We start from the raw sequence: 27,487 nt of genomic DNA on the forward strand, positions 1-27,487 counted from the left end.
CAATGTCACTCATTGATAGGGCAATTTTTTCTTATACTTATTCAATGTTCACTCTATTATAAATATAGGGTAATAGCTAAGAATGAGAGTTCTATAGCCATACTGCTGCTTTGATTTGAATCTTGGCTCTACCACTTGCGATATATATAATTTTGGGCAAATAGTTAACCTCTCTCTGTGCTTCAGTTTCCTCATCTGCAGTGCAGGGATAATTAACCACGTATCCCAAAATGCTGTTGTGAAGATGTGATGAGGTAATATGGGTAAAGTATTTGTAACACTGCTTGGCACACAGTAAGCACTTATTATTAACATCAATTACCCGCTTCCTAACCTTCCAATACTCCCATGCCAATCTATCCATCCTTGAAGTAGCAACAAGAAGTCACGAGAGTGAAAAATATAAATCAAGAACTGTTTCTTTATAATGTTCCACTTTAACTGAGGATGCATATACATAAATCTGTGTTGTGGTGCTATGATTTCAGTAAAATATTTCTGATCTAAAGCCTTGGTACTCAAAGTGATCTAAGGACCAGCAGGCATGGGCATTACCAGGGAAGCTGTTAGAAATGCTGGCCCCACTGCCGACCTATGGAATCAGAATCTGCATCTGATTCCTGTGCACAGTAAAGTTTGAGAAGCACTGCTGTCAAGAACAAGACCAAAAGCCTATAATGTGGATATATAAAAAATATAAATAAGATACTCCTGAGATATAGGCTACATAGCCAAACCAAATACATTCCTTTTCAACTAAAAAGAATCAGAACTGTAATAAAAAACAAAATCTACCCCCCCAAAATTGTTTCCTTACCTAATATTAAGGTATGTTAACATCTGTAGGTTTTTAATGGCTTCAGGAATGGTTTTGATGCAATTATGATATAAATTTAACGTTTCAAGAGGTGCAAATAACCAGACATCAGAAGGAATTTCTGTAAAACGATTTCTTGAAAGATCTGAAAAATAAAAGTAATGTTTGAGTGTCAAACATACACCTGTATTTATGGAATTAACAGAACTATTTTCACACTTGCTGAATCACTTACAATCCAAGCAACTATTTCAAATATTGACCTCATGGAAAGTCTGTTTATTAACAAACCGTACTTTATATACTTCATTATCTTTAAACATTATCTATTAAAGTATCAGTGAGGAATTCTCTCTGATATTTAAAAACACGAAAAAAACCTCCCCTGATCCCACATCAGCCTCCATCCACCTCTGCCTCCTTTATAGCCAAATTTACATAAATCTACAACATAACTGTCTAACTTACCATGGACTTCTCAACCCACTGTAATTTGCTTTCTATTCATTCTCATGCCCACCAAGGTCACCAACAGCCTCCATTATCAACCACCAGTCAGCCATCTGGAAATATTTCTCTTCCCTTGGCTTGGAAGACTACATTTCTGGATCATTTCCTATTATCTCCCTGGCTACTTCTTAGTCTCTTGCTAGATTCTTCTCTACCCATACTGTGAATATTAGTGTTCCTAAGGGCTGTGACATAAGGTACTCTTTCCTTAAGATATATACTCTATTAGGTGATTTTATCCAAAACCGGGGTTAGTATTCATATATTGACAAATTTCAAATTAAATATATGTTTGAACACCTATGTTCTAATATTTAGGACTTCCTCTGGATATCTCTCAGGCACCTCAAACTCTCCAAGTGTAAAATCGGAACTGAAGATCTTCTTCCACATATTTCTTTCTCTCATCTTAGATAATGTCACCAATATCCTGCTCACGAGCTGCTCAAACCACAAACTTGTTCGCCCTTGATTCCTTCCTCTCCTAAATTATTCCAGGTACACACAAATATACTTCTATGCATTTAAGTTTTCATAAAAATAAAATCATGGAATTATTATAACTATTATACCTCTATTGAGAGTTTATTTGTTAAATGAAAATTTGAAAAATATTTAGGATATCATGTGGCAGGTTGAAAAAAAATACCCTAAAAGCGTTTCTCAACCAAAGTACGATTGACCTTTTGGGCTGTATAACTATTTATTGTATGAGGCTATCCTGGGCATGGTAGGATATTTAGCAGCATCCCTGACAACTACCTACTAGATGCTAGTAACACCCTCTAGTCATGAAAGCCAAAAAATGTCCCCTGGAGTACAAACCCTCCTACCCCTGTTGAGGACCACTGCCTGAACAACTATCAAATTAGCTATCTTACAGTAGGAATATACTTTGCTTACACAACTTCATTATACTTATTTGGTTAAAAACATAAGACTATCATTCACCTCTGTCAAGAAGAACATCTATAGTGTATTTTAGCCCACTGTACCTCACTTAGCATATGGTATGCCCTCATAAGAACAGCTTCCTACCAACACTCAACTTCCTCACTCTGAGGGATGAGACCTACATATTTAGCAGTATAATAAATTCCCTATTCAGAATATTAATATACATGTATTAATATGTTTTTATGTATGTGTGTATACACACACACTCACCTAATGCAAAATTTCATAATTGGCGAAAGAAAACTTTAGTTATGATTATATAATATAAAGATTAATTTGGATTCTTCTTCCTCCCACCATAAGATTCTGAATAACTAAATAAAAGGATAGACAGAATTATTAGAAACCAAATTCTGAACTTTCATTTTCCTGGCTCACCTCCTCTGAGCACCCAAGCATCGTGCAGTTCTATTTAGGGGGAAAAATTAAGTCTTTTTTTTTTTTTTTTTAGTTTAGAATGTTTCTTTTACAGTTGACTTTTACCTCTTATTCTTGTAACTTCAGAATCCTGGGAGTTGGGCTTCCCTGGTGGTGCAGTGGTTAAGAATCCGCCTGCCAATGCAGGGGGCACAGGTTTGAGCCCTGGTCCGGGAAGATCCCACATGCTGTGGAGCAACTAAGCCCGTGTGCCACAACTATTGAGCCTGTGCTCTAGAGCCCACAAGCCACGACTACTAAGCCCACGCACCACAACTATTGAAGCCCGCGCACCTAGAGCCCGTGCTCCACAATAAGAGAAGCCAACGCAATAAGCCCGTGCACTGCAACAAAGAGTAGCACCCACTCACTGCAATGAGAGAAAGCCCATGTGCAGCAATGAAGACCAAACACAGCCAAAAAAAAAAAAAAACACCAAAAGAATCCTGGGAGTTGGGAGTTGAAAATTACTGATTACAGTTAATTTGAAATACTAAAAACAAAATTATGCCCAGTTTGTTATTCTGTATATCTAGTAAGTACTCATAAATAATACACTGGCCCTAGAAACAGATGATGGTAGCTTGCATTGAGACTCCAAGAATAGGGATTAAAAAAAGTAGATAGAATTTGAAATATATTTGATATTAGTACTTCCAAGAATTGGGCAAGTGATTGTTTATGTGGGATAAATAAGAGGTAGTAATCGAGGATGGCACCCAGAATTCTGGCCTAGGCAACTAAATGATGCTACTTAATAGATGAGTGAGAAGTGGAACAGGATTTTTGTTCTTGTTTTTGCTGGTAGGGTTTTGTTTTGTTTTTTGAAACAGAGGTTAGAATCAAGGGTTCAATTTTATATTTGTACAAACTGAGATAACTGAAAGATATCCCACAGGGGACTGTGAAATCGACAGTTAATCAGATCATTCTGGATCTCAGACATGAGGTCTGGGATGGATATATTAAACTGAAAGTTGTGGGAATATGGTTAGTACTCTAAAATCATAGAAATGGAAGACATCACCTAAAATCAGAGTACTGAGTCAGAAAGGAAGTTCAAGACTGGGCCATCCAGAAGACCAAGACTTATAAGTTGAGCAGTAAAAACACAACAAGCAGAGAAGACTGAAAATAATAGTCAAGAGAAAACACAAAAATCACAATAGAGAGAGTGTTCAAAGAAGTAACCAGAGAAAAAGACAAAATATCAGTATTAATAATTTAAATAATATCAGGATATTATTTTAATAATTTATATATTATTGTATGATGCTTCATGTTCTTTCCCCTCCAAAAGCAAGATTATTTAGTTAAATTACAACATAGCTACAATGCTGAAGCCTGTGGAACAAAAACCACATTCACAGAAAGACAGACAAGATGAAAAGGCAGAGGGCTATGTACCAGATGAAGGAACAAGATAAAATCCCAGAAAAACAACTAAATGAAGTGGAGATAGGCAACCTTCCAGAAAAAGAATTCAGAATAATGATAGTGAAGATGACCCAGGACCTCGGAAAAAGAATGAAGGCAAAGATCGAGAAGATGCAAGAAATGTTTAACAAAGACCTACAAGAATTAAAGAACAAACAAACACAGATGAACAATAAAATAACTGAAATGAAAACTACACTAGAAGGAATCAACAGCAGAATAACTGAGGCAGAAGAACAGATAAGTGACCTAGAAGACACAATGGTAGAATTCACTGCTGTGGAACAGAATAAAGAAAAAACAATGAAAAGAACTGAAGACAGCCTAAGAGACCTCTGGGACAACATTAAACGCAGTAACATTTGCACTACAGGGGTCCCAAAGGAGAAGAGAGAGAGAAAGGACCCAAGAAAATATTTGAAGAGATTATACTCGACAACTTCCCTAACATGGGAAAGGAAATAGCCACCTAATTCCAGGAAGTGCAGAGAGACCCGTACAGGATAAACCCAAGGGGAAACACACTGAGACACATAGTAATCAAATTGGCAAAAATTAAAGACAAAGAAAAATTATTGAAAGCAGCAAGGGAAAAACGACAAATAACATACAAGGGAACTCCCATAAGGTTAACAGCTGATTTCTCAGCAGAAACTCTACAAGCCGGAAGGGAGTGGCATGATATACTTAAAGTGATGAAAGGGAAGAACCTACAACCAAGATTACTCTACCTAGCAAGGATCTCATTCACATTCGATAGAGAAATCAAAAGCTTTCCAGATAAGCAAAAACTAAGAGAATTCAACACCACCAAACCAGCTCTACAACAAATGCTAAAGGAACTTCTCTAAGTGGGAAACACAAGAGGAGAAAGGGACCTACAAAAACAAACCCAAAACAATTAAGAAAATGGTAATAGGAACATACATATCAATAATTACCTTAAACGTGAATGGATTAAATGCTCCAACCAAAAGACACAGGCTTGCTGAATGGATACAAAAACAAGACCCATATATATGCTGTCTACAAGAGACCCACTTCAGACATAAGGACACATACAGAGTGAAAGTGAGGGGAATGGAAAAAGATATTCCATGCAAATGGAAATCAAAAGAACGCTGGAGTAGCAATACTCATATCAGATAAAATAGACTTACAAATAAAGAATGTTACAAGAGACAAGGAAGGACACTATATAACAACCAAAGGATCAATCCAAGAAGAAGATATAACAATTATAAATATATATGCACCCAACAAAGGAGCATCTCAGGGCTTCCCTGGTGGCGCAGTGGTTGAGAGTCTGCCTGGCGATGCAGGGGACATGGGTTCGTGCCCAAGTCCATGAAGCTCCCACATGCCGCGGAGCAGCTGGGCCCGTGAGCCATGGCTGCTGAACCTGCGCGTCCAGAGTCTGTGCCTCCAGGGCCTGTGCTCCACAACGGTAGAGGCCACAACAGTGAGAGGTCCGTGTACCACAAAAAAAAAAAAAAAAAAAAAAAAGGAGCATCTCAATACGTAAGGCAAATGCTAACAGCTATAAAAGAGGAAATCGACAGTAACACAACAATAGTGGGGGACTTTAACACCTCACTTACACCAAAGGACAGATCATCCAAACAGAAAATTAACAAGGAAACACAAGCTTTAAATGACACAATAGACCAGATAGATTTAATTAATATTTATAGAACATTCCATCCAAAAACAGCAGATTACACTTGCTTCTGAAGTGCACACAGAACATTCTCCAGGATAGATCACATCTTGGGTCACAAATCAAGCCTCAGTAAATTTAAGAAAATTGAAATCATATCAAGCATCTTTTCTGACCACAATGTTATGAGATTAGAAATCAATTACATGGGAAAAAAATGTAAAAAACACAAACACATGGAAGCTAAACAATACGTTACTAAATACCCAAGAGATCACTGAAGAAATCAAAGAGGAAATCAAAGAATATCTAGAGACAAATGACAATGAAAACACGACAGTCCAAAACCTATGGGATGCAGCAAAAGCAGTTCTAAGAGGGAAGTTTATAGCAATACAATCCTACCTCAAGAAACAAGAAAAATCTCAAATAAACAATCTAACCTTACACCTAAAGGAACTAGAGAAAGAAAAACAAAAAAACCCAAAGTTAGTAGAAGGAAAGAAATCATAAAGATCAGAGCAGAAATAAATGAAATAGAAACAAAGAAAACAATAGCAAAGATCAATAAAACTAAAAGCTGGTCCATTGAGAAGATTAAAAAAATTGATAAACCATTAGCCAGACTCATCAAGAAAAAGGAGAGGACGCAAATCAATAAAATTAGAGCTGAAAAAGGAGAAGTTACAACAGATAATGCAGAAATACAAAGCATCCTAAGAGACTACTACAAGCAACTCTATGCCAATAAAATGGACAACCTGGAAGAAATGGACAAATTCTTAGAAAGGTATAGCCTTCCATGACTGAACCAGGAAGAAATAGAAAATATGAATGGACCAATCACAAGTAATGAAATTGAAACTGTGGTTACAAATCTTCCAACAAACAAAAGTCCAAGACCAGATGGCATCACAGGTGAATTCTATCAAACATTTAGAGGAGAGTTAACACCCGTCCTTCTCAAACTCTTCCAAAAAACTGCAGAGGAAGGAACACTCCCAAACTCATTTTATGAAGCCACCATCACCCTGATACCAAAACCAGACAAAGATACTACAAAAAAAGAAAATTACAGACCAATATCACTCATGAATATAGATGCAAAAATACCCAACAAAATACTAGCAAACAGAATCCAACAACACACTGAAAGGATCATACACCATGATCAAATGGGATTTATCCCAGGGATGCAAGGATTCTTCAATATACGCAAATCAATCAATGTGACACACCATATTAACAAATTGAAGAAGCAAAACCATATGATCATCTCAATAGATGCAGAAAAAGCTTTTCACAAAATTCAACACCCATTTATGATAAAAACTCTTCAGAAAGTAGGCATAGAGGGAAGCTACCTCAACATAATAAAGGCCATATACGACAAACCCACAGCAAACATTATTCTCAATGGTGAAAAACTGAAAGCATTTCCTCTAAGATCAGGAACAAGGCAAGGATGTCCGCTCTCACCACTATTATTCAACATAGTTTTGGAAGTCCTAGCCAAGGCAATCAGAGAAGAAAATGAAATAAAAGGAATACAAATTGGAAAAGAAGTAGTAAAACTGTCACTGTTTGCAGATGACATGATACTATACATAGGGAATCCTAACGATGTCCCCAGAACACTACTAGAGCTAATCAATGAATTTGGTAAAGTTGCAGGATACAAAATTAATGCACAGAAATCTCTTGCATTCCTATACACTAATGATGAAAAATCTGAAACAGAAATTAAGGAAACACTCCCATTTACCACTGCAACAAAAAGAATAAAATACCTAGGAATAAACCTACCTAGGGAGACAAAAGATCTGTATGCAGAAAACTATAAGACACTGATGAAAGAAATTAAAGATGATACAAACAAATGGAGAGATATACCATGTTCTTGGATTGGAAGAATCAATATTGTGAAAATGACTATACTACCCAAAGCAATCTACAGATTCAGTGCAATTCCTATCAAATTACCAATAGCATTTTTTACAGAACTAGAACAAAAAATCTTAAAATCTGTATGGAGACACAAAAGACCCCGAATAGCCAAAGCAGTCTTGAGGGAAAGAAACGGAGCTGGAGGAATCAGACTCCCTGACTTCAGACTACACTACAAAGCTATAGTAATCAAGATAATATGGTACTGGCACAAAAACAGAAACATAGATCAATGGAACAGGATAGAAAGCCCAGAGATAAACCCACGCACCTATGGTCAACTAATCTATGACAAAGGAGGCAAGGATATACAAAGGAGAAAAGACAGTCTCTTCAATAAGTGGTGCTGGGAAAACTGGACAGCTACATGTAAAAGAATGAAATTAGAACATTCCCTAGCACCATACACAAAAATGAACTCAAAATTGATTAGAGACCTAAATGTAAGACCGGACACTATAAAACTCTTAGAGGAAAACATAGGAAGAACACTCTTTGACATAAATCACAGCAAGATCTTTTTTGATCCACCTCCTAGAGTAATGGAAATAAAAACAAAAATAAACAAATGGGACCTAATGAAACTTCAAAGCTTTTGCAGAGCAAAGGAAACTACAAACCAGACGAAAAGACAACCCTCCGAATGGGAGAAAATATTTGCAAACGAATCAATGGACAAAGGATTAATCTCCAAAGTATATAAACAGCTCATGCAGCTCAGTATTAAAAAAACAAACAACCCAATCCAAAAATGGGCAGAAGACCTAAATAGACATTTCTCCAAAGAAGACATACAGATGGCCAAGAAGCACATGAAAAGCTGCTCAACATAACTAATCATTAGAGAAATGCAAATCAAAACTACAATGAGATATCACCTCACACCAGTTAGAATGGGTATCCTCAGAAAATCTACAAACAACAAATGCTGGAGAGGGTCTGGAGAAAAGAGAACCCTCTTGCACTGTTGGTGGGAATGTAAATTGATACAGCCACTATGGAGAACAGTATGGAGGTTCCTTAAAAAGCTAAAAATAGAATTATCATATGACCCAGCAATCCCACTACTGGGCATATACCCAGGGAAAACCATAATTCAAAAAGACACATGCACCCCAATATTCATTGAAGCACTATTTACAATAGCCAGGACATGGAAGCAATCTAAATGCCCATCGACAGATGAATGGATGAAGAAGATGTGGTACATATATACAATGGAATATTACTCAGCCATAAAAAGGAACGGAATTGGGTCATTTGTAGAGATGTGGATGAATCTGGAGACTGTCATACAGAGTGAAGTAAGTCAGAAAGAGAAAAACAAGTATCGTATATTAATGCATATATGTGGAACCTAGAAAATGGTACAGATGAACCGGTTTGCAAGCCAGAAATAGAGACACAGATGTAGAGAACAAATGTATGGACACCAAGGGAGGAAAGTGGCGGGGGGTGGGGTGGGGTGGGGTGATGAATTGGGAGATTGGGATTGACATGTATACAGTGATGTGTATAAAATAGATAACTAATAAGAACCTACTGTATAAAAAAATAAAAAATAATAATAATATTATGAGTTCCCTTAGGGAATTTAATTAAATTCATAAACTATTTTCTGAATGAGGTAGTACATTTATTTAGTAAATACCACTTAAAATTACAATTAATTATTATTCTAATTTAATTGAGTAAAGCATAATGAAGTTAAAATTAAAACTGAAGCCATTACAAAGCCTCTAATTAAGGAAATCTTGTTCTAGGCTTTTTCAGATTTTAAATATGTATAAACATCTTTTCTAAGAATTGGGTAAACAGAAAAAGAGTGGCAAAAGAAAAATACAACCATAGAGGCAAAGATAAGCAATAACACAAAACTGTATTTTGATTTCTTGATCTCACACTAACAGCATCTCATATTTTCCTTCAAAAAAGTGAAAATTAACGTTTACATAGATATAATGGATAAAATTTAACTCTGATTTAAATTTTTATCTTGTGATGTACAATTAAACCATAAGGAAGTTTTTATAACATTAAAAATCATTTAATGAACACGTGCACTGGCGCAACTAGAATAACATGACTAAAAAAGAACATATTCATACTCAAGAAGTACATGCAAAATTGGTATTTTATTTAATATGGTTCCATCTAAAGATGGAAAACAAACTGTTAATTTACTCCTTATGGGGAGATTCATTTCACAACAGCTTTAAAGTCTGCCTTCTTAGGGGACAAGTAGGACTTGGGAAAAGACAATTATAAAGATGTTTCACCTTTCCCACACACACAAAAAAGGAAATTAAAATTTGCTCCTTATCTTCCTGCAGTAAGCTGAATGGTGCCCCTCAAAGATATCAGGTCCTAATTCCTGGAACCTGTGAATGTTGGCTTATAGGGTAAAAATTTTTGCAGATATAATTAAGTATCCTGCAATGGATATTATCCTGCATCACCCAGCTGGGCCCTAAATGCCATCACATGTATCTTTATAGGAGGAAGACAGAGGGAAATGAGACAGACACATTGAGGAAAAGGCCATGTGAAGATGGAGGCAGGCATTGGAGTGATGTGGCTTAGGAATGCCAGCAGTCACCAGAAGCTGGAAGAGGCAAGGAATGGATTCTCTGCTAGAGCCTCCAGAGGATTTACGGTCCTGCTGAAACCTTGATTTTAGCTTCAAAAGACTTATTTTGGACTTCTGGTCTCAAGAACTATAAGAGAATAAATTTCTGTTGTTTCAAACCACCAAGTTTGTAGTCACTAGTTACAGCAGCCACAGAAAATAAACAGATTTCTCAAAAATCAGAATTAATGAAAGAATGCCTGCAAAAAATTTTTTAATTAAATAGTTGTACATTTTTTTTCTTAAACAGCAAGGTGATATCTCAGTATCCTTGAGGATAAGTGCCTTTATAACCACTGAACTAGTTTTCTTTTGTCTTGGTTTTTATTATAAAATCATATCAAGCAGTATTGGCAATAACTCAACAGTAGACAGACTGCTGTGTACTGTTTCCTGCCTCCTTCAAATCGCTCCTTGTAAAACGGCTGGGAGCCTGTTAGACGTTAATAGATCATTTTAAATAATCTGATCTAAATTATGTTCTGTATCACTCTTGAGCTTCAGAGGTCAAAGAAGCTAGAGAAGGGAAGAGAGGAGTCAGATGGAATGGAAATCTGTTTGCTGCCTCCCAGGCTGCAGCCACAAGAGCCACAGACGGGTCCATCTGTCACCCAGTGCATTTCTTGGCCCACCAGCTAGCATTTCTGCCAAAATATAGAAAATGACTTTCAGAAAGTATACTATTATACTGTACTAATTATAGTTTTATTTTACTCAGTGTTCAAAAGGCTGTATGACTTTTGTCACACATTGTTAAAATGAACTAAGATACATGAGTCTTCTCTGGGTGATAATAATATAGATTGCTATAGTCCCTCTTATTTTAAAAAAATGCCAGATTATGTTTGAAAATCTGTCACATTTTCACCTATGGAAAAACTTCTAACAATGATGTGTGTTTTAGAAAACACTCATCAGTAACAGAGATAGAGAATTTTCTGCTTAAAGAAACATGACAGTTAAGGAGAGAAATAATTTGAAGTCAGAACTTTAAATTCACATCAACAATAACCTAAGTGGAACTGAAGCAACTGTCTCATGTGTGCGCGTGTGTGCGCGCACACGCACCCTCCACATATGCTAGGTCGGAAGGCTATAGGCTTTGCATAATCATTTCTAATCCTCAAAACAACCTTATGAGGTAGCCACTATTCCTCATTATACATATGAATCAAAGACATATTGAATGGCATGACTATAATGTTAAAAAACTAGTAATAACTGACAGCAGAGGGGTTCCAAACTCAGATATGACTTCTAAGTCCATGTTCTATGTGTGCTTTTCCACTCCTCCAACACACTATTGTGACTTCCTGTTCCAGATTTCAAATATTCTGTTCCACTGGAACCACAAAGCAGGGTCAGAGAAATTCTAAATCTCCTAACTACATTCATATCCTAGATTTCTTCTTGCAATAAGAAGCAGAACATATATCCTACTTCAAGTCCCAATTTTTAGTTAAGAAAATAATGAACACCATTATAAAGCTCTCAGCTGTTCCCAATTTACCATTTCAGGACTGTTTAGTCTGAGCCAAAACATAGCTTTCTTGGCTCCTTAAAGAATGGACCCTTATTAATTTTTCAATATTTTAACCAACTCAATAAACAAAGATTAAAAAGAAAATGAAAAAGTAAAGGAGTTTCTTCAAAAGATTCGTAACATTTTATAGGCTGAGTACCTGTCAAGAACTCTAAAGGATCTGAGACTTTAGCCTACTTGTCAGCCAACAAGCTAGCCTACCACAGTTGAATGGAGGCTGGCAGAAGGCATGAGACTCCTGCGTGTCAGAGGACTTTATTACTCACAGCACGGCAAGTGGCATGAGCAGCAAGTCTGTATCAGTTCCTCTTGCCCCCCAAATCTCACAGGGGCAACATATATGGGTATAGATGGATACCTGCACATACAATACATCACATTAAAGGAGAGAAAGTCTAAGCTGAGGGAACCCAAATCTTTTATAATAGACAGTACACATGCCTGTACTTTGTTCGAAGGGAGACATTATTTTACTGGATAATAAGCATGATTGTCCTTTCTTCCAAAAGATAGTCCTGAACAAAGGGCAGTTAGTGCCTCACTCCCAAGATATGCCGAAACATGAGACCCACTGAAAATTATCTCCCAAGGTGTACATTCCTTATTGACCAAGGATCAGAAGTTGCAGCCTCACCACAGAAAATACACAAGGTAAAATAATTAAATATCATAAGCATCAAATTCTCTGTGGTTCTGCCCTTAGAGTCTGGGACAGAGGCAGGCAAATCCTGATTCTCACCTTCCAAGTCTCATTCTTATTTCCCAGGCAGCATTCTGACTTGACTCATAGGCTGTGCCACTCATTCAAAATTCCATTAAGCACCATGAATTAGGTACTACATGTTAGGGTAGCTTAAAAGCCAGTCAGACACCAAGTCTAAGCAATCCCAATTATTGTTCCACCCTAGCACCAAATATTATCGGCTCAGATAATAACACTTCAGTGAAAGGAACTATGAAAAAAAAAATCACCCCCACTTAGTTCAACTAAAAGTATGATTTTTTACAAAGCTGTTGTGATGGGACCAATACTTCATAATCCTTGGGGTGTATCTCACAGTTTACAGAAGTCCTACAGACTGAAAAATGAGGTATAACTGTTATTTAGTAGATGAGCACTAGACTGTATCTGAATTACATTCTAATTCTACTGATGATTACCTATAAAAGATCGCCAAAATCACTTAATTACTACTACTCATTATCTCAGAGCTACTGAAAATGAGTAAACATTCTGTAACAACCTAAAATCCTTAGAGGAAGTAAGTAAAAGAAACGACAGGAAAATTATCAATTTGTACCTAATGATATATAATGTTCATAAAGATCTAAAATAAAATGATGGAAATTGACAATTATATTCAGTTCTTATTACACGGAAAATATATGCTAGAATTATGTCTTTAGGAGAGTGCATAAAATCAACTAACTAAAATACTTATTTCCTAACATGAAAATGAAAAAAATTTTCTGTGCTCTTCAGTAACTGATATTACTCAAATGTGAGCAGTTACAGCACGTAAAATCTGATTAATACGCTCTCAAATACTAATGCTTCCTTACCTACTTTTCCATCTAAAAGAAGTGTTAGGACTAGAAACAAAAGCAACAAGAAAACAGGAGGCACCACAGCTGTCTGTCAATGCAAGAATGGAGAGTGTCTTTGAAGTATTAGACTCTGATGTTGGAACCTGATGGGAAATGACAACCCCATGGCTCTGGCATCTGCTTTCAACAGATGCCCTCAGCAAAGACAGGTGATTTCTTGATTCAGTATTCCCTAGAAGGGTATTGTGCTATCATTCAGGAAAAGATAATGAAAAGTCAGTCTATAACATTAAAGCCTTGTTGAATAAGATGTACAGCTCAAGAATTTCTAAGCTACTCCATGATGTTAAAATATTAACCATAAGTACAGTGGAGAGGGAAAAAAAGTATGAAGTAGATATTAGAAAAAGTGAAGAAAAAAATGCTTTAAAGCCAACAGTTATGAGAAACAATAACAAGCAGACCTTAGTGACCTGCAGCAACCAATAATGGAAGGCTCCTTTTGAGCACAGGCACTTTGAGAAGCAAGGGGGCAAACAAAAACAGATGCTGCAAGGAGAAACCACAGCTGCTAACCAGAGGGTAGATTATATGCATGCTCAGTGAGAAAAGGACTGTGAGTCATACAACTATTAAGCCACGTGGAAGGACAAGACTTTATTTTTTTTAAGGGGGGAGGGGCAGCTCTATGCACAGTTGTCTGTAGGAAATTCTACAAAGTGTTTCAATTTCATCAAGAAATAATGCAGTATAATGACGTTCAAACATCAAAGTGATATTTGAGAATGACACTATACTTCAACCCCTATAAAATTTATTAGACTATAAATTTGGCATTTTGAATTCATGTAGTATTATTTATTAAGTGGTTCTTGAAAAACTTTTATTTTCAAAAGACAAATGTTAGAGCCTCATCACATAACTTTCACTAAAATAAATTCCAGATGGAAGAAAAAGATAAACATGAAAAATGAATCATAAAAAACTAGCAAAACATTCTAGTGAATAGTCACTCAATTCTAGAATGAGGGGTGGACTTTCAAAGCATCAAATAAAGAAATAATTCACAAATGAAAAGATTTCTAGATTTAGCTACATAAAAAGGAAAACTGCAGTCTATCAAAAAGCAAAATGATAACAACAACTCATAGATAAAGCCTGGCCCAAGGACATAAACAGATTCAAAAATGAAAATTATCAATGACCAAGATGTATATGAAAATATATTCAACCTCACTGTTAATCAAAAGAAATGTAAAGAATAAGACACTATAATTCACCCATCAAATTTAAAAGTTTTCAAAGATATTACCCAATGTTGGCAAGGCTAGTTTGAATTGGGCACTTCCCCATATACCGCTGATGGAAATTCAAAATGAGGTAACCTGTCTAGAAGGAAATTTGCCAATATGAATCAAGAGCCTTAAAAATGTTCATACCCATTGATCCAAGAATTCAATCTCTAGCAATTTTTAAAACCAAATAAAGATGCATAAAATACGATGTACATTTCAGTTATTTAATAGAGTAGGAAATTAGAAACAACTTCAATGTCCAACAATAGGTAAAGGCTAAATAAAATACAGTATACCCTCAAAGTGAAATATCCCGCAACCTTTAAAAATAATATTATAGACTTGATTCCTTAATATGGAAATAAGAATGCTCAGAGGGTAAAAACTAGAACACTCAAAATATTAAACTATATACACAGTATGAGCCAATTGTTTCCTTTTAAAATGTACATTTTATACACTCAGTATATACACATACAAAGACCGACAGGTATGTATGTACAAGGTGATGAGTGTGGGGGTATGAAGGAAATACACCAAAATGTTAATGCTTACTCAAGGTTGGTAGAATAAGGAGCGTTTTGTATTTTCTTCTTTATGCTTTTAATATTCTAAATTTTCTACAATAAGCAAACATGCTTCTGTTATAAGGAAACACTATTAATATTATACTACTTTAAAAGTATTATATTTCAGAATGTAAACTGAATTCTAACCATATATATTCCATTCATAAGAATGATGTATCCAGACAGCTATAGGCTAATTATAAGTTGGTATTATATACAATTATTTTGTTTTTATGGGGCACATCTTGGCCCGCTACCAAACATCATCACTGTGCTGTCATGTTTTATTGCTAATCCAATATTATATGTCATAATTTTTAAAATGCAAATTACAAAGAAAGTATGCAAGTTTTAATGTCGAAAATCATGCTTTCATGTAAATTATTTTCATAAAGGAAACCCCCAAAACTATACAATTTGAATTGTTATAATTAGTCTGATAATGAAGTAAGCGATAACAAAACATGTCACCTTGACCATCTTTAAGATATCTGAACTGATGCATGATTAATCTAACGTTGATGTACTTTCTGCCTAGGTCAATGTCAACTAGTCACTGAAAATCAAATGGATCTGTTTATACAGGAGGCCCTCCTTATCTACAGATGGGGAACCCACAGATATGGAGGGCCAATTGTACTAGGCCATTTTACATAAGGGACTTGAGCATCTGTGGATTTTGGTATTCGCTGGGGTCCTAGAACCAATCCCCCATGGATACTGAGGGACAAGCACACAGTATACTTTTTATTTGCATTAATTATGCTACCTTAGTACATTTCTACTGCATGAGAAAGGAAAGTCTAATGTAACATAAGCACAGTCTATGTCAAACTGACTTCCCAATATAACTCTAGTAGGCTTTGGATTCCAAAACAAAAGCAGTCCTGGAGGAGGGTAAAAAAAAACAACAAAACAAAACAAAACAAAAAAACCCAAGTGCAAGCTACTATGCTAAACAAAACTAACTGCTTCATCTTTGATGTATCCAGATTAAGACAGATTTTACAGCCGGTGTACTGTGCCCCTTAAAAAAATACTGTATTGGGCTTCCCTGGTGGCGCAGTGGTTGAGAGTCCTCCTGCCGATGCAGGGGACACGGGTTCGTGCCCTGGTCTGGGAGGATCCCACATGCCGCGGAGCAGCTGGGCCCGTGAGCCATGGCCGCTGAGCCTGCGCGTCCAGAGCCTGTGCTCCGCAACGGTAGAGGCCACAGCAGTGAGAGGCCCGCGTACCGAAAAAAAAAAACAACAACTGTATTTACGGAGCAAGGATCATCCTTACTTGAGCTATTTAACAAGGCACTAAATATTGGATGCTGAAATTAAAAGCAAGTTACAGTAAACTAATTACAAAGAAATGACAAATTCCACAAACCAGGCCAAAGAAAACCCCATTAGTATATCTTAAATGTTCAAGTGGCTCCTACACAGCAGCACACTGGCAGCTACCAATAAGACCAAATGGATTCAGACAGTTTATTACTAACACAGACAGAGAAAGCATGATCTGTATGGTGTCACTTCCCCATGTCCCTAGTCCCACAGGACAAAACCAAACTGGAGGGAAGGACCAAATAACAGACAACATGCACAGAGGGTTGCTCTGTCATGGAGGAGCCAACTCTAGACTGCAGCTTTGCAATTTTATACTCACAACTGTATCTGAAAGAATGTCCCATGTCTCACCAGAATGAGGGAAGGAGATAATAAACTGCCTTGAGGAAGCCTCCCACAAGATAGGGAGGTGGACACAAAATGACCTTATGTCATCTATCTTGCCATGTACCAGGGAGGATCAGAGAGTCTTTCCCCAAGATTTGAGTCAGACTGTGGTTCAGCCTTGCCTATGTGGAGATGTGCAAGATCACCAAGATACCATGGCAAAGCCATTCCTCTAGTTTATAGTCATACAAATAGAATAAGAAGTCAGTACATAAAATTATCATGCTCGTCCCATAATTTTAAGTTTAGAAATTTGACAAGCATTTACTATCAACTGTTGCAGAGAGACACTGCAGTCAACCAAACACTATAGGGTATTTTTGTATAGAAAGTGTTATCTGCCCTCAAAGAGTTTAAACTCCTCTTGAGGGAAGCAATGTAAAGCTAAGAGCACAACTGCACCTGGCTATGTACTGATATTAAATAGTAACTTAAACAACTAACAATAGAGGAATGATTAAATCAAATATGGTGCATACATACAATAGACTATTAGGCAGTCATTAAAAATCATGTTATAAAGCATTTTTCTTCAGTGGAACAGTGGCATAAACAAAACTCTCAGAAAGAACAATTTGGAAGAAAAGTATACAACAGACTATAATGGAAAGACTTTTAAGGCAACAACATTACATAAATTAATGTTGAGAAAACATTCAGTCATGAGTTGATGAGGTTTTTTACAAGAGAAGCAGTGAAAATATATACAGCAATTATTTCTGAGAGCTTATGGCAAATGGAGGACAGTAGACCAATGGAAGAAGAGAAAACTAGACCAAGACACATGAAAATAATTTTAAACAATTTAGAGCTATACTACTGGAAAATCTGCTAACCCAAGCCAAAATAGGCATTCATCTCACAATTTTTCCTGGACTTCATCTACAAATATGATTTTCAAGATGGGATTAGTTAAAACAACAGATTAATGCTCAAAACATTTTATAATAATTTTAATGCCAAACGTTATTTAATGTCATAAACATTACTTACAAATCAATTTTATTAATTAACCTAAATATTTAAAAGCAGTCAACTATTCTAAAATAAAAACATATTCAGTGATACAATATAACAATATATAAAAACTATAGCTAATTTGCAACTGTTAAAGTTTAATAATCATATCTCTGCTTATGAAGCAATTAATAAGCTGTTATTTCTTTTTGCTTTCTGATAGCTTTTCTTTTTTTAAATAATATAACAAAACAATAAAAACAAAAATCAGAGACAGTAAGAAGTCCAATCTGACTGAAGAACAGGTACATACATGAGAAGTATTTGGAAAACATGGTGGAAAAGGAAAGAGACAAACTGTGGAGGGACCTGAAAAGGCACCCAGGGTAAGAAGCAGGCTAAATTGAACAAATGTGCTAAACATCTACTGTATACCACACACTATACTAAATGTTGGAATGGCAGCAAAGCAACTATACTCAAAAACCTCCAAAATCAATAAAAAGAGAAATGTAAACAAATACCATATTTCTTTGATCTTACAATGCACATTTTCGTCTAATGTTAACATTTCTAAAATCCATGTATGTGCTTATTGTGGTAGTGTTTCTCTTTTTCTGGAAAAGTTATTAAATTGATAATGAATGTTACAATAGGGGAAATATATTAATTGCAATAAAGGATCACAGCAGCTACATTAGAGGTATAGAGTAATCCCTATATGTAGAGGATGCAGGAAAGAGAAAAGGTAATAAAGAAAGGCCTGATCTTGGATACAAAAGATCAACAGGAGTTCACAAGGCAGAAAAGAGGGAGAAGAAGGACATCAACAGTAAGGGCAAAAATAACATGAAAACATGGAATAGCATGATACTTTCAAGGAACAGCATGGAATTTGGCAGGCTGGAATGTAGAGTTTTGGGACACTATGAGACTAAACTGAAAAGCAGGTAGGCCAGGAATGCAAGAAGGATATAACAGCTAAAAGCCTATCAATGTAATATACCATATTAATGCAATAAAAGACAAAAAACTAGATATAAAAAGGAATTTCTTCAACCTGAAAAAGGGCATCTATGAAAAACACCAGAGCTAATATCATATTTAATGGTGAAAGACTGAATGCATTCCTCCTAAATTCAGGAATAAGACAAGAATGTCCACTCTCACCATATCCACTCAACACTGTACTAGAAGTTCTAGCCAGGATGATTAGGCAAGAAACTGAAATAAAAGGCATCCAGATTCAAAAGGAAGTATAACTATCTCTATTTGCAGATGACATGATCGTACATACAGAAAATGCTAATGAATCCATTAAAAGACTATTAGAATGAAGAAACAAGTTCAGCAAGGTTGCAAGATAAAAGACCACTATGTAAAAGTCAATTATAGGGACTTCCCTGGTGGTCCAGTGGTAAAGAATCCGCCTTCCAATGCAGGGGACACAGGTTCAATCCCTGGTCAGGGAACTAAGATCCCACATGCTGTGGGGCAACTAAGCCTGTGTGCCACAACTACTGAGCTTGTGTGCCTCAACTAGAGAGCCTGCATGCCGCAAAGTACAGAGCCCATGCATTCTGGAGCCCACGACACAACTAGAGAAGAGGAAACCCACACGCCACAACTAGAGAGAAGCCTGTGTGCTGCAACAAAGAGCCCGTGCACCGCAACGAGCACTGCAATGAAAGATCCCACGTGCCACAATGAAGATCCCACATGCCACAACGAACACCTGACACAGCCAACTAAATAAATAGATAAATAAATAAATACTAAAAATAATAATAATAAATAAAGTCTACTAAAAAAAAAGTCAATTATATTTGGGTCCAGTGGTTAGGACTCCGTACTTTCACTGCCTAGGGCCCAGGTTCAATCCCTGGTCAGGGAACTAAGATTCCACAAGCCACGTGGTGCAGCCACAAAAAAAAAAAACGTATTTCAATAAACTAGCAATGAATATCCCAAAAATGAAATTAAGAAAAAATTCTATTTTTTCTATATGATAGTATGTCAGAAAATAAAGACTGAGGAAAACAACAAAATATTATTGAAAGAAACTAAAGATACAAATAAATCAAAAGACATCCCATATTCATGGACTGGAAAACTTAATATTGTTAAGATGGTAAAATTTCCCCAAATTGACCTACAGATTCAACACGACCCCTATCAAAATCCCAAACTGCATTTTCTGAAGAAATTGACAAGCTGATCCTAAAATTCATATTGGTCTCGAAACAGCCAAAGCAATCTTGAAAAAGAACAATGTTGGAAGAAGACTCACACCTCCTGATTACAAAACTTAATACAGAGCTACAGAAATCAAGATAGAGTGGTACCAGGATAAGAACAGCTATACAGGGCTTCCCTGGTGGCGCAGTGGTTGAGAGTCTGCCTGCCGATGCAGGGGACACGGCTTTGTGCCCCGGTCCGGGAAGATCCCACATGCCGCAGAGCAGCTAGGCCCGTGAGCCATGGCCACTGAGCCTGCGCGTCTGGAGCCTGTGCTCCACAACAGGAAGGAAAGGCCACAACAGTGAGAGGCCCGCGTACCGCAAAAAAAAAAAAAAAAAAAAGAACAGATATACAAATCAATGGAATAGAATTGAGAGTCCAGAAATAAATGTTCACATTTATGGTCAGTTGATTTTCGACAAGGGTAACAAGAAAACTGGATGAGGAAAGAAAGGTATTTTCCGGAAATGGTGCTGGGACAACTAGATATACATATGCAAAAGAACAAAGTTGGACCCTGATCTCACACCATACATAAAGAACTCAAGATGGACAGATAGCCAAGAGGCACATGAAAAGATGTTCAACATCACTAATTATTAGAGAAATGCAAATCAAAACTATAATGAGGTATCACCTCACACCAGTCAGAATGGCCATCATCAAAAAATCTATAAACAACAAATGCTGGAGAGGGTGTGGAGAAAAGGGAACCCTCTTGCACTGTTGGTGGGAATGTAAATTGGCAAAGCCATTATGGATAACAGTATGGAGGTTCCTTAAAAAACTAAAAATAGAACTACCATATGACCCAGTAATCCCACTCCTGTGCATATATCCAGAGAAAACCATAATTCGAAAGGATACATGCATCCCAATGTTCATTGCAGCACTACTTGCAATAGCCAGGACATGGAAGCAACCTAAATGTCCATCAATGGAGGAATGGATAAAGAAGATGTGGTATATATATACCATGGAATATTATTCAGCCATAAAAAAGAATGAAATAATGCCATCTGTAGCAACATAGAGGGACCTAGAGATTGTTATACTGAGTCAGACAGAGAAAGACAGAGAAAGTCAGACAGAGAAAGACAAATATCATATGATATCGCTTATATGTGGAATCTAAAAAAATGATACAAATGAAACTATTTACAAAACAGAAAGAGTCACAGATGTAGAAAACCAGCTTATGGCTACCAAGGGGAAAGGGGGGAGATAAACTGGGGGATTGGGATTGACATATACACACTACTACATATAAAAGATAACTAATAAGAACCTACTGTATAGCACAGGGAACTCTATTAGGTGCTCTGTAATGACCTATATGGGAATGGAGTCTAGAAGAGAGTGGATATATGTATATGCACGGCTGATTCAGTTTGCTGTACAGCAGAAAGTAACACAACGTTGTAAATCAACTATACTCCAATAAAAAAAATTAATTTAAAAAAAAAGTACCGGGCTTCCCTGGTGGTGCAGTGGTTGAGAGTTGGCCTGCCGATGCAGGGGACGTGGGTTCGTGCCCCGGTCCAGGAAGATCCCACATGACGCGGAGCGGTTGGGCCCGTGAGCCATGGCCGCTGAGCCTGCACGTCCGGAGCCTGTGCTCCGCAACGGGAGAGGCCACAACAGTGAGAGGCCCGCGTACCGAAAAACAAAAAAGTACCAACACACCTGAGGGGTAAAATACAGTATTTACTGGTAAGAAAAAAGTTATAATTGAAAAACAAACAAACAAACAAAAGAACTCATGATGGATAATATGTCTAATGTAAGTGCTAAAACTATAAAACCAAAAGAAAACAAAAGAGTAAATCTTCATAACCCTGGGTTAGGCAATGGCTCCTTAGATATGACACAGAGCACAAGCAACATAAGAAAAAAAAAGATAAAATGGGCTTCATCAAAATTTTCAAATTTTGTGTTTCAAAGCAGACGACCCACAGACTAGGAAAGAAACATTTGCAAGCTATGTACTTGGGTAAGGGTTTTATGTATAGAAGAAAAAGAAAAAAAAAATTCTTATAACTCAGTAATAAGGAAAAGACAACCCAATTAGAAAGTGGACAGAATCTAAACAGACATTCCCTTAGGAAGATATACAAATGGACAATAAACACATGAAAGGAGGTCAACATCATTAGTCATTCGCAAAATGCAAATCAAAACCATAATGAGATTATACTTCACACTTACTAGGATGACTGTAAACAAAAATACAGATAGCAACAAGTGTTGTTGAAGATATGAAGAAACTGGAATCCTTATACACTGCTACTGGAAATGTAATATGGTGCAGCCACTTTGGAAAACAATTTAGCATTTCCTCAAAATGTCAAACATAGAATTAACATATGATCCAAGACGCAAGAGGGAAGAGATATGGGAACATATGTATATGTATAACTGATTCACTTTGTTATAAAGCAGAAACTAATACACCATTGTAAAGCAATTATACCCCAATAAAGATGTTAAAAAAAAAAATATGATCCAGCAATTCTACTCCTACATGTATAAGAGAAATGAAAACATACATCTACCCAACTTTTACATAATATTCATAGCAATATTATTTATAATAGCCAAAGAATGGAAACAACCCAACTGTCCATCAACTGATGAATGGACAAACAAAATGTACAATAGAATATTATTCAGATATAAAATGGAATGAAGTACTGATATATGCTACAACATAAATGAACTTTAAAACATGATAAACGAAAGAAGACTATCACAAAGGGCCACATACTATAAGAATCTATTTATATAAAATGTTCAGAATCAACAAATCTATAAATACAAAAAGTAAGTTAGAGGTTGCCTAGGTCTAGATTGGTGGCGGGGTGGGGGGATATGCTAATGGGTATGGGGTTTCTTTTTGAAGTGATAAAAATATCCCAAAATTAGACTGCAGTGATGAGTATACAACTAACAACCAATAAACTATATACTTCAAATGAGTGAATTTTTGGCATGTGAATTATATCTCAGTAAAATGTTAAAAAGAAAAGAAGTAGGCAGGGATATATCTGGAAAAAGATGGTCCATGTACTAAAACACAAAATAGGACCTCTACCTCACACTATACATAAAAATCAACTCCACATTGATGAGGAACTGAAACACCCAAAACAAACCTTTAAAACCTTTAGTAAAAAACATACATGAATATATTTTACACATTCTTAAACAAGACACAAAAAATAGTGACTATAAAAGACTGATAAATTTGACTGTATTAAAATGTAGAACATTTGTTCAGCAAATGACTGCTTAAGAAGCAAAAAAGACAAGTTACAAACTAGGAGAAAATACAATATACAAAACTGACAAATGATTAGTATAGTATTAGTATTTGGGGCAAAATATATTATTTCACAGTACAGGAAACATATATGGCCAAGTAGGTAAGACATTTGAAGATATGTTAATGAAACTGGTGACCAGGGAAATATAAACCAAGAAAGGTATCACCTCGAACCAGTCAGAATGGCCACCATCAAAAAGTTTACAAGCAATAAATGCTGGAGAGGGTGTGGAGAAAATGGAGCCCTCTTGCACTGTTGGTGGGAATGTAAATTGATACAGCCACTATGGAGGACAGTATGGAGGTTCCTTAAGAAACTAAAAACAGAACTACCATATGACCCAGCAATCCCGCTACTGGGCATATACCCTAAGAAAACCATAATTCAAAAAGAGTCATGTACCACAATGTTCACTGCAGCTCTGTTTACAGTAGCCAGGACATGGAAGCAACCTAAGTGTCCATCAACAGATGAATGGATAAAGATGTATATACAATGGAATATTACTCAGTCTTAAAAAAGAATGAAATAATGCCATTTGCAGCCACATGGATGGATCTAGATTATCATACTAAATGAAGTAAATTAGACAGAGAAAGACAAATGTTATATGATATCACTTATATGTGGAATCTTTAAAAAACGACACAAATGACCTTATTTACAAAACAGAAACAGACTCACAGATATAGAAGACAAACTTATGGTTACCAAAGGAGAAAGGAGGGGGGAGGGATAAATTAAGAGTTTGGGATTAACAGATACTATATATAAAATAGATAAACAACAAGGACTTACTGTATAGCACTGGGAACTATATTCAATACCTTGTAATAACCTATAATGGAAAAGAATCTGAAAAAAATATATATATACACACACACACACACACATATATATAAATAACTGAGTCACTTTGCTGTACACCTGAAACTAACACAGCATTGTAAATCAACTACACTTCAATTAAAAAAAATAGTTTCATACTACAAAAAAAAAAAAGACGTCATTGAACTACCATTTTAAACTCGTTTGGGGGAATTCCCTAGCAGTCCAGTGGTTAGGATTCCGCGCTTCCACTGCAGGGGGTGCGGGTTCAATTCCTGGTCGGTCAACTAAGATCTCGCATGCCTCAGTGCAGCCAAAAATATTAAAAATAATAAACTCGTTTGGCCAAAATGTTTAAATCTGACAATACTATGTGTTGGAGGAGATACGAATTCATAGAATCTCTTACAGAGGTTGATGGAAAGGTAAACTGTAAACCAGTTGGCATTATCTCCTTAATTTGAACATTAACATACCATACAATCCAGCTATTCCACTCCCAAGAATAAACACAAGAGAAATTCTTGCACGTGCACAACAGAAGACATGTATAATAACGCTTATAGCAGCACTGCTCACAAGAGCAAAAATATGTTAACAACACAAATGGCCAGGAGTGAGACAGTGGATAAACTATATTATAGTCACACAATGAAAGATAATGGAGCCACCAAAAAGAATGAACTACAGGGACTTCCCTGGAGGCGCAGTGGTTAAGAATCCGCCTGTCAATGCAGGGGACACAGGTTCAAGCCCTGGTCCGGGAAGATGCCACATGCCGTGGAGCAATTTAAGCCCGTGCGCCACAACTACTGAAGCCTGCACACCTAGAGACCGTGCTCCACAACAAGAGAAGCCACCGCAATGAGAAGCCCCCGCAATGAGAAGCCCGCACACCGCAATGAAGAGTAGCCCCCACTCGCCACAACCAGAGAAAAGCCTGTGTGCGGCAACGAAGACCCAACGCAGCCATAAATAAAATAAATAAATATATAATTTTTAAAAAAACAGAATGAACTACAGCTTCATACAACAATTTGGATGAATCTGAGCAACTTAATATTAAGTAATATAATATAAAAATTACTAGTTATATAAAGCAGAGTTGTGTATTAGCTTTTTCACATTTTTGTAAAGTTCAAAACAAGGAATAAGCAACGTATTATTAAGGAGCTGGCTTACTGGATAGAAGGTGTTTTAGTAGCAACAAGTGACAATCAGATTTGCATATTAGAGTGCTCCAGTTACAGTGTGAAAGACTAATTGGACTTGAAGCAAACTGAACATGAGGCAGAGAGATCATTTGGGAAAACTGTTGATAGGTCCAGTTAAAGGTGAGGAGAGGAGGACCTGAACAACAACAATGGCAGTGAGAACAGACGGGAAGGAAACAGATCTGAAAGCTATTCAAACAGTTATGATCAAGAGGCCTTAGGTCCTAACCAGATATAGAGGGTGAGGGACAGTGAAGAGTCAAGAATAATTCCCAACTTTCTGGTCTGGGAGATCAGGGGGCCTAGGGTCAATAACAAAAGTTGATCTTTTTTTGACATTTTGAGTTTGAAGAGACTCTAGGAAGTCAATATTCATATAGTATCCTCTTTTTATGATTAAGTATAAAATCTGATCCTTCCCCCTTCAAAGTCCATCCTCCATCTCCATTATAAAGCCCCCTCTGATGTTCTACCAACACAATCATGTCACCGCTCCCTCTTCAAACTTGCACATCACTCTGTTTTCACTTAAGACATGTATCTTACTCTAGTCCAGCACTGCTCAATCTCAATCACCACTGACATTTTGGACCAGGTAACTCTCTGTTGTGTGGGCAGTCTTGTTCATTGTAGGATGCTTAGCAGCATCCCTGGCTTCTACCCACTAGATATCAGTAGTATCCCCAAGTTGTGACAGTCAAAAATGTCCCCGGACATTACCAAATATCTCCTGGGGGCAAGTTCCCCCACTCCTTGAAACCTTGATCTAGCCTATATAATAGATACATGAGTACTTATTCTATAGCACTAGGAAATCATAAGTTCCTTAAAGACAGCAACTTTATCACCCTGTCCATTTACATAAAATAGATATGACAAATCCATTCTTACATACTAATCAAGGTAAATTAAGGAGATAGCTATGTTCAATTTACTATTTTTAATGTATAAATATCTTTAAAAGTAATTGATTTCTCATTGACACAGACATCCCCAACCAATTAGCTCAAAGTATTAAGGATTTATATATTGTAATTACTTTTTTAAGAGGGGAAAATTTCTATGCTGCACATTCTAGAGTCTCTCAGGGACATAATAACGTAGAGAAGTCATTTTTGAATGAAATCCAGATACACAAATGCTCTAGAATTGGTTAGTCTCAATAGAGTTCAAATAAAATTTTATGGCACAGTTATTTTATTTCTGTTTCTTGTCACCTTGAATCCCTAATATTATACATAAAATTCCACTGAAAGGAACTTAAACAATTAATTTAAAAGTGACAACAATCTCTGTCACAAATTATAAGAGTACACAGATTAACAACGTCCACAAATAGGGAAGAACTTACTTTCTTATTTGGAAAAAAAACTTTCAAAAAATTTTGCGGTCAAAAAACATATGAGACAATATCCATTGTTTAATTATCCATTACAGTCCATTGACTAGTATTCTGTAAGTGGAATGCTATCAATTTATAATTTATTTGAAACAGGAGAAATGTAAAGATTAAAAGTTAGACCTTTAGCAGACTGAATACACTAGTTTAAAGTGAGACTAAACACAAATTTAAATTATTGTTATAAAACTCACTTGTACAGTTTTCTTTTATTACATTAAATGGTTCCCTGGAGTATAAGGTATTTTTTCCTATAAAAGGGAAGCAGAGAAAACTTTCTGAAACTTTTCAGAAAACTGATTATAAGAGTGTTACAATGCTTCAAGAACTACCTAAATACACACAAAGTGTAGAGAAAAGAAAAAGGTTTCCCCTTCTACACCATGATGATGAACAGCCTCTGTACGATGGGGGTGGGCATCATACAGTTTAAGTATCCCTTAGAGTGTACTGCTGGGATAGACTAGGA

General features: G+C 36.4%; 1 protein-coding gene across 6 annotated transcripts in view; it reads right to left on the minus strand.

Annotated features, from left to right (window-relative positions):
- Nucleotides 1-27,487, minus strand: part of LRCH2 (leucine rich repeats and calponin homology domain containing 2) — a gene marked incomplete at both ends in the record, with an annotated part of 91,726 nt that overhangs the window by 57,924 nt on the left and 6,315 nt on the right. For all 6 annotated transcript variants that reach the window (XM_082681530.1, XM_082681535.1, XM_082681533.1 and 3 more), the window contains one exon: nt 818-962. In XM_082681530.1, the coding sequence (XP_082537656.1) occupies nt 818-962 (145 nt within the window). The remainder of the gene's footprint in view (nt 1-817; nt 963-27,487) is intronic.

Source organism: Grampus griseus (genome assembly GCF_964374135.1).
Source record: "Grampus griseus genome assembly, chromosome: X".
In the NCBI taxonomy this organism is placed as follows: Eukaryota; Metazoa; Chordata; class Mammalia; order Artiodactyla; family Delphinidae; genus Grampus; species Grampus griseus.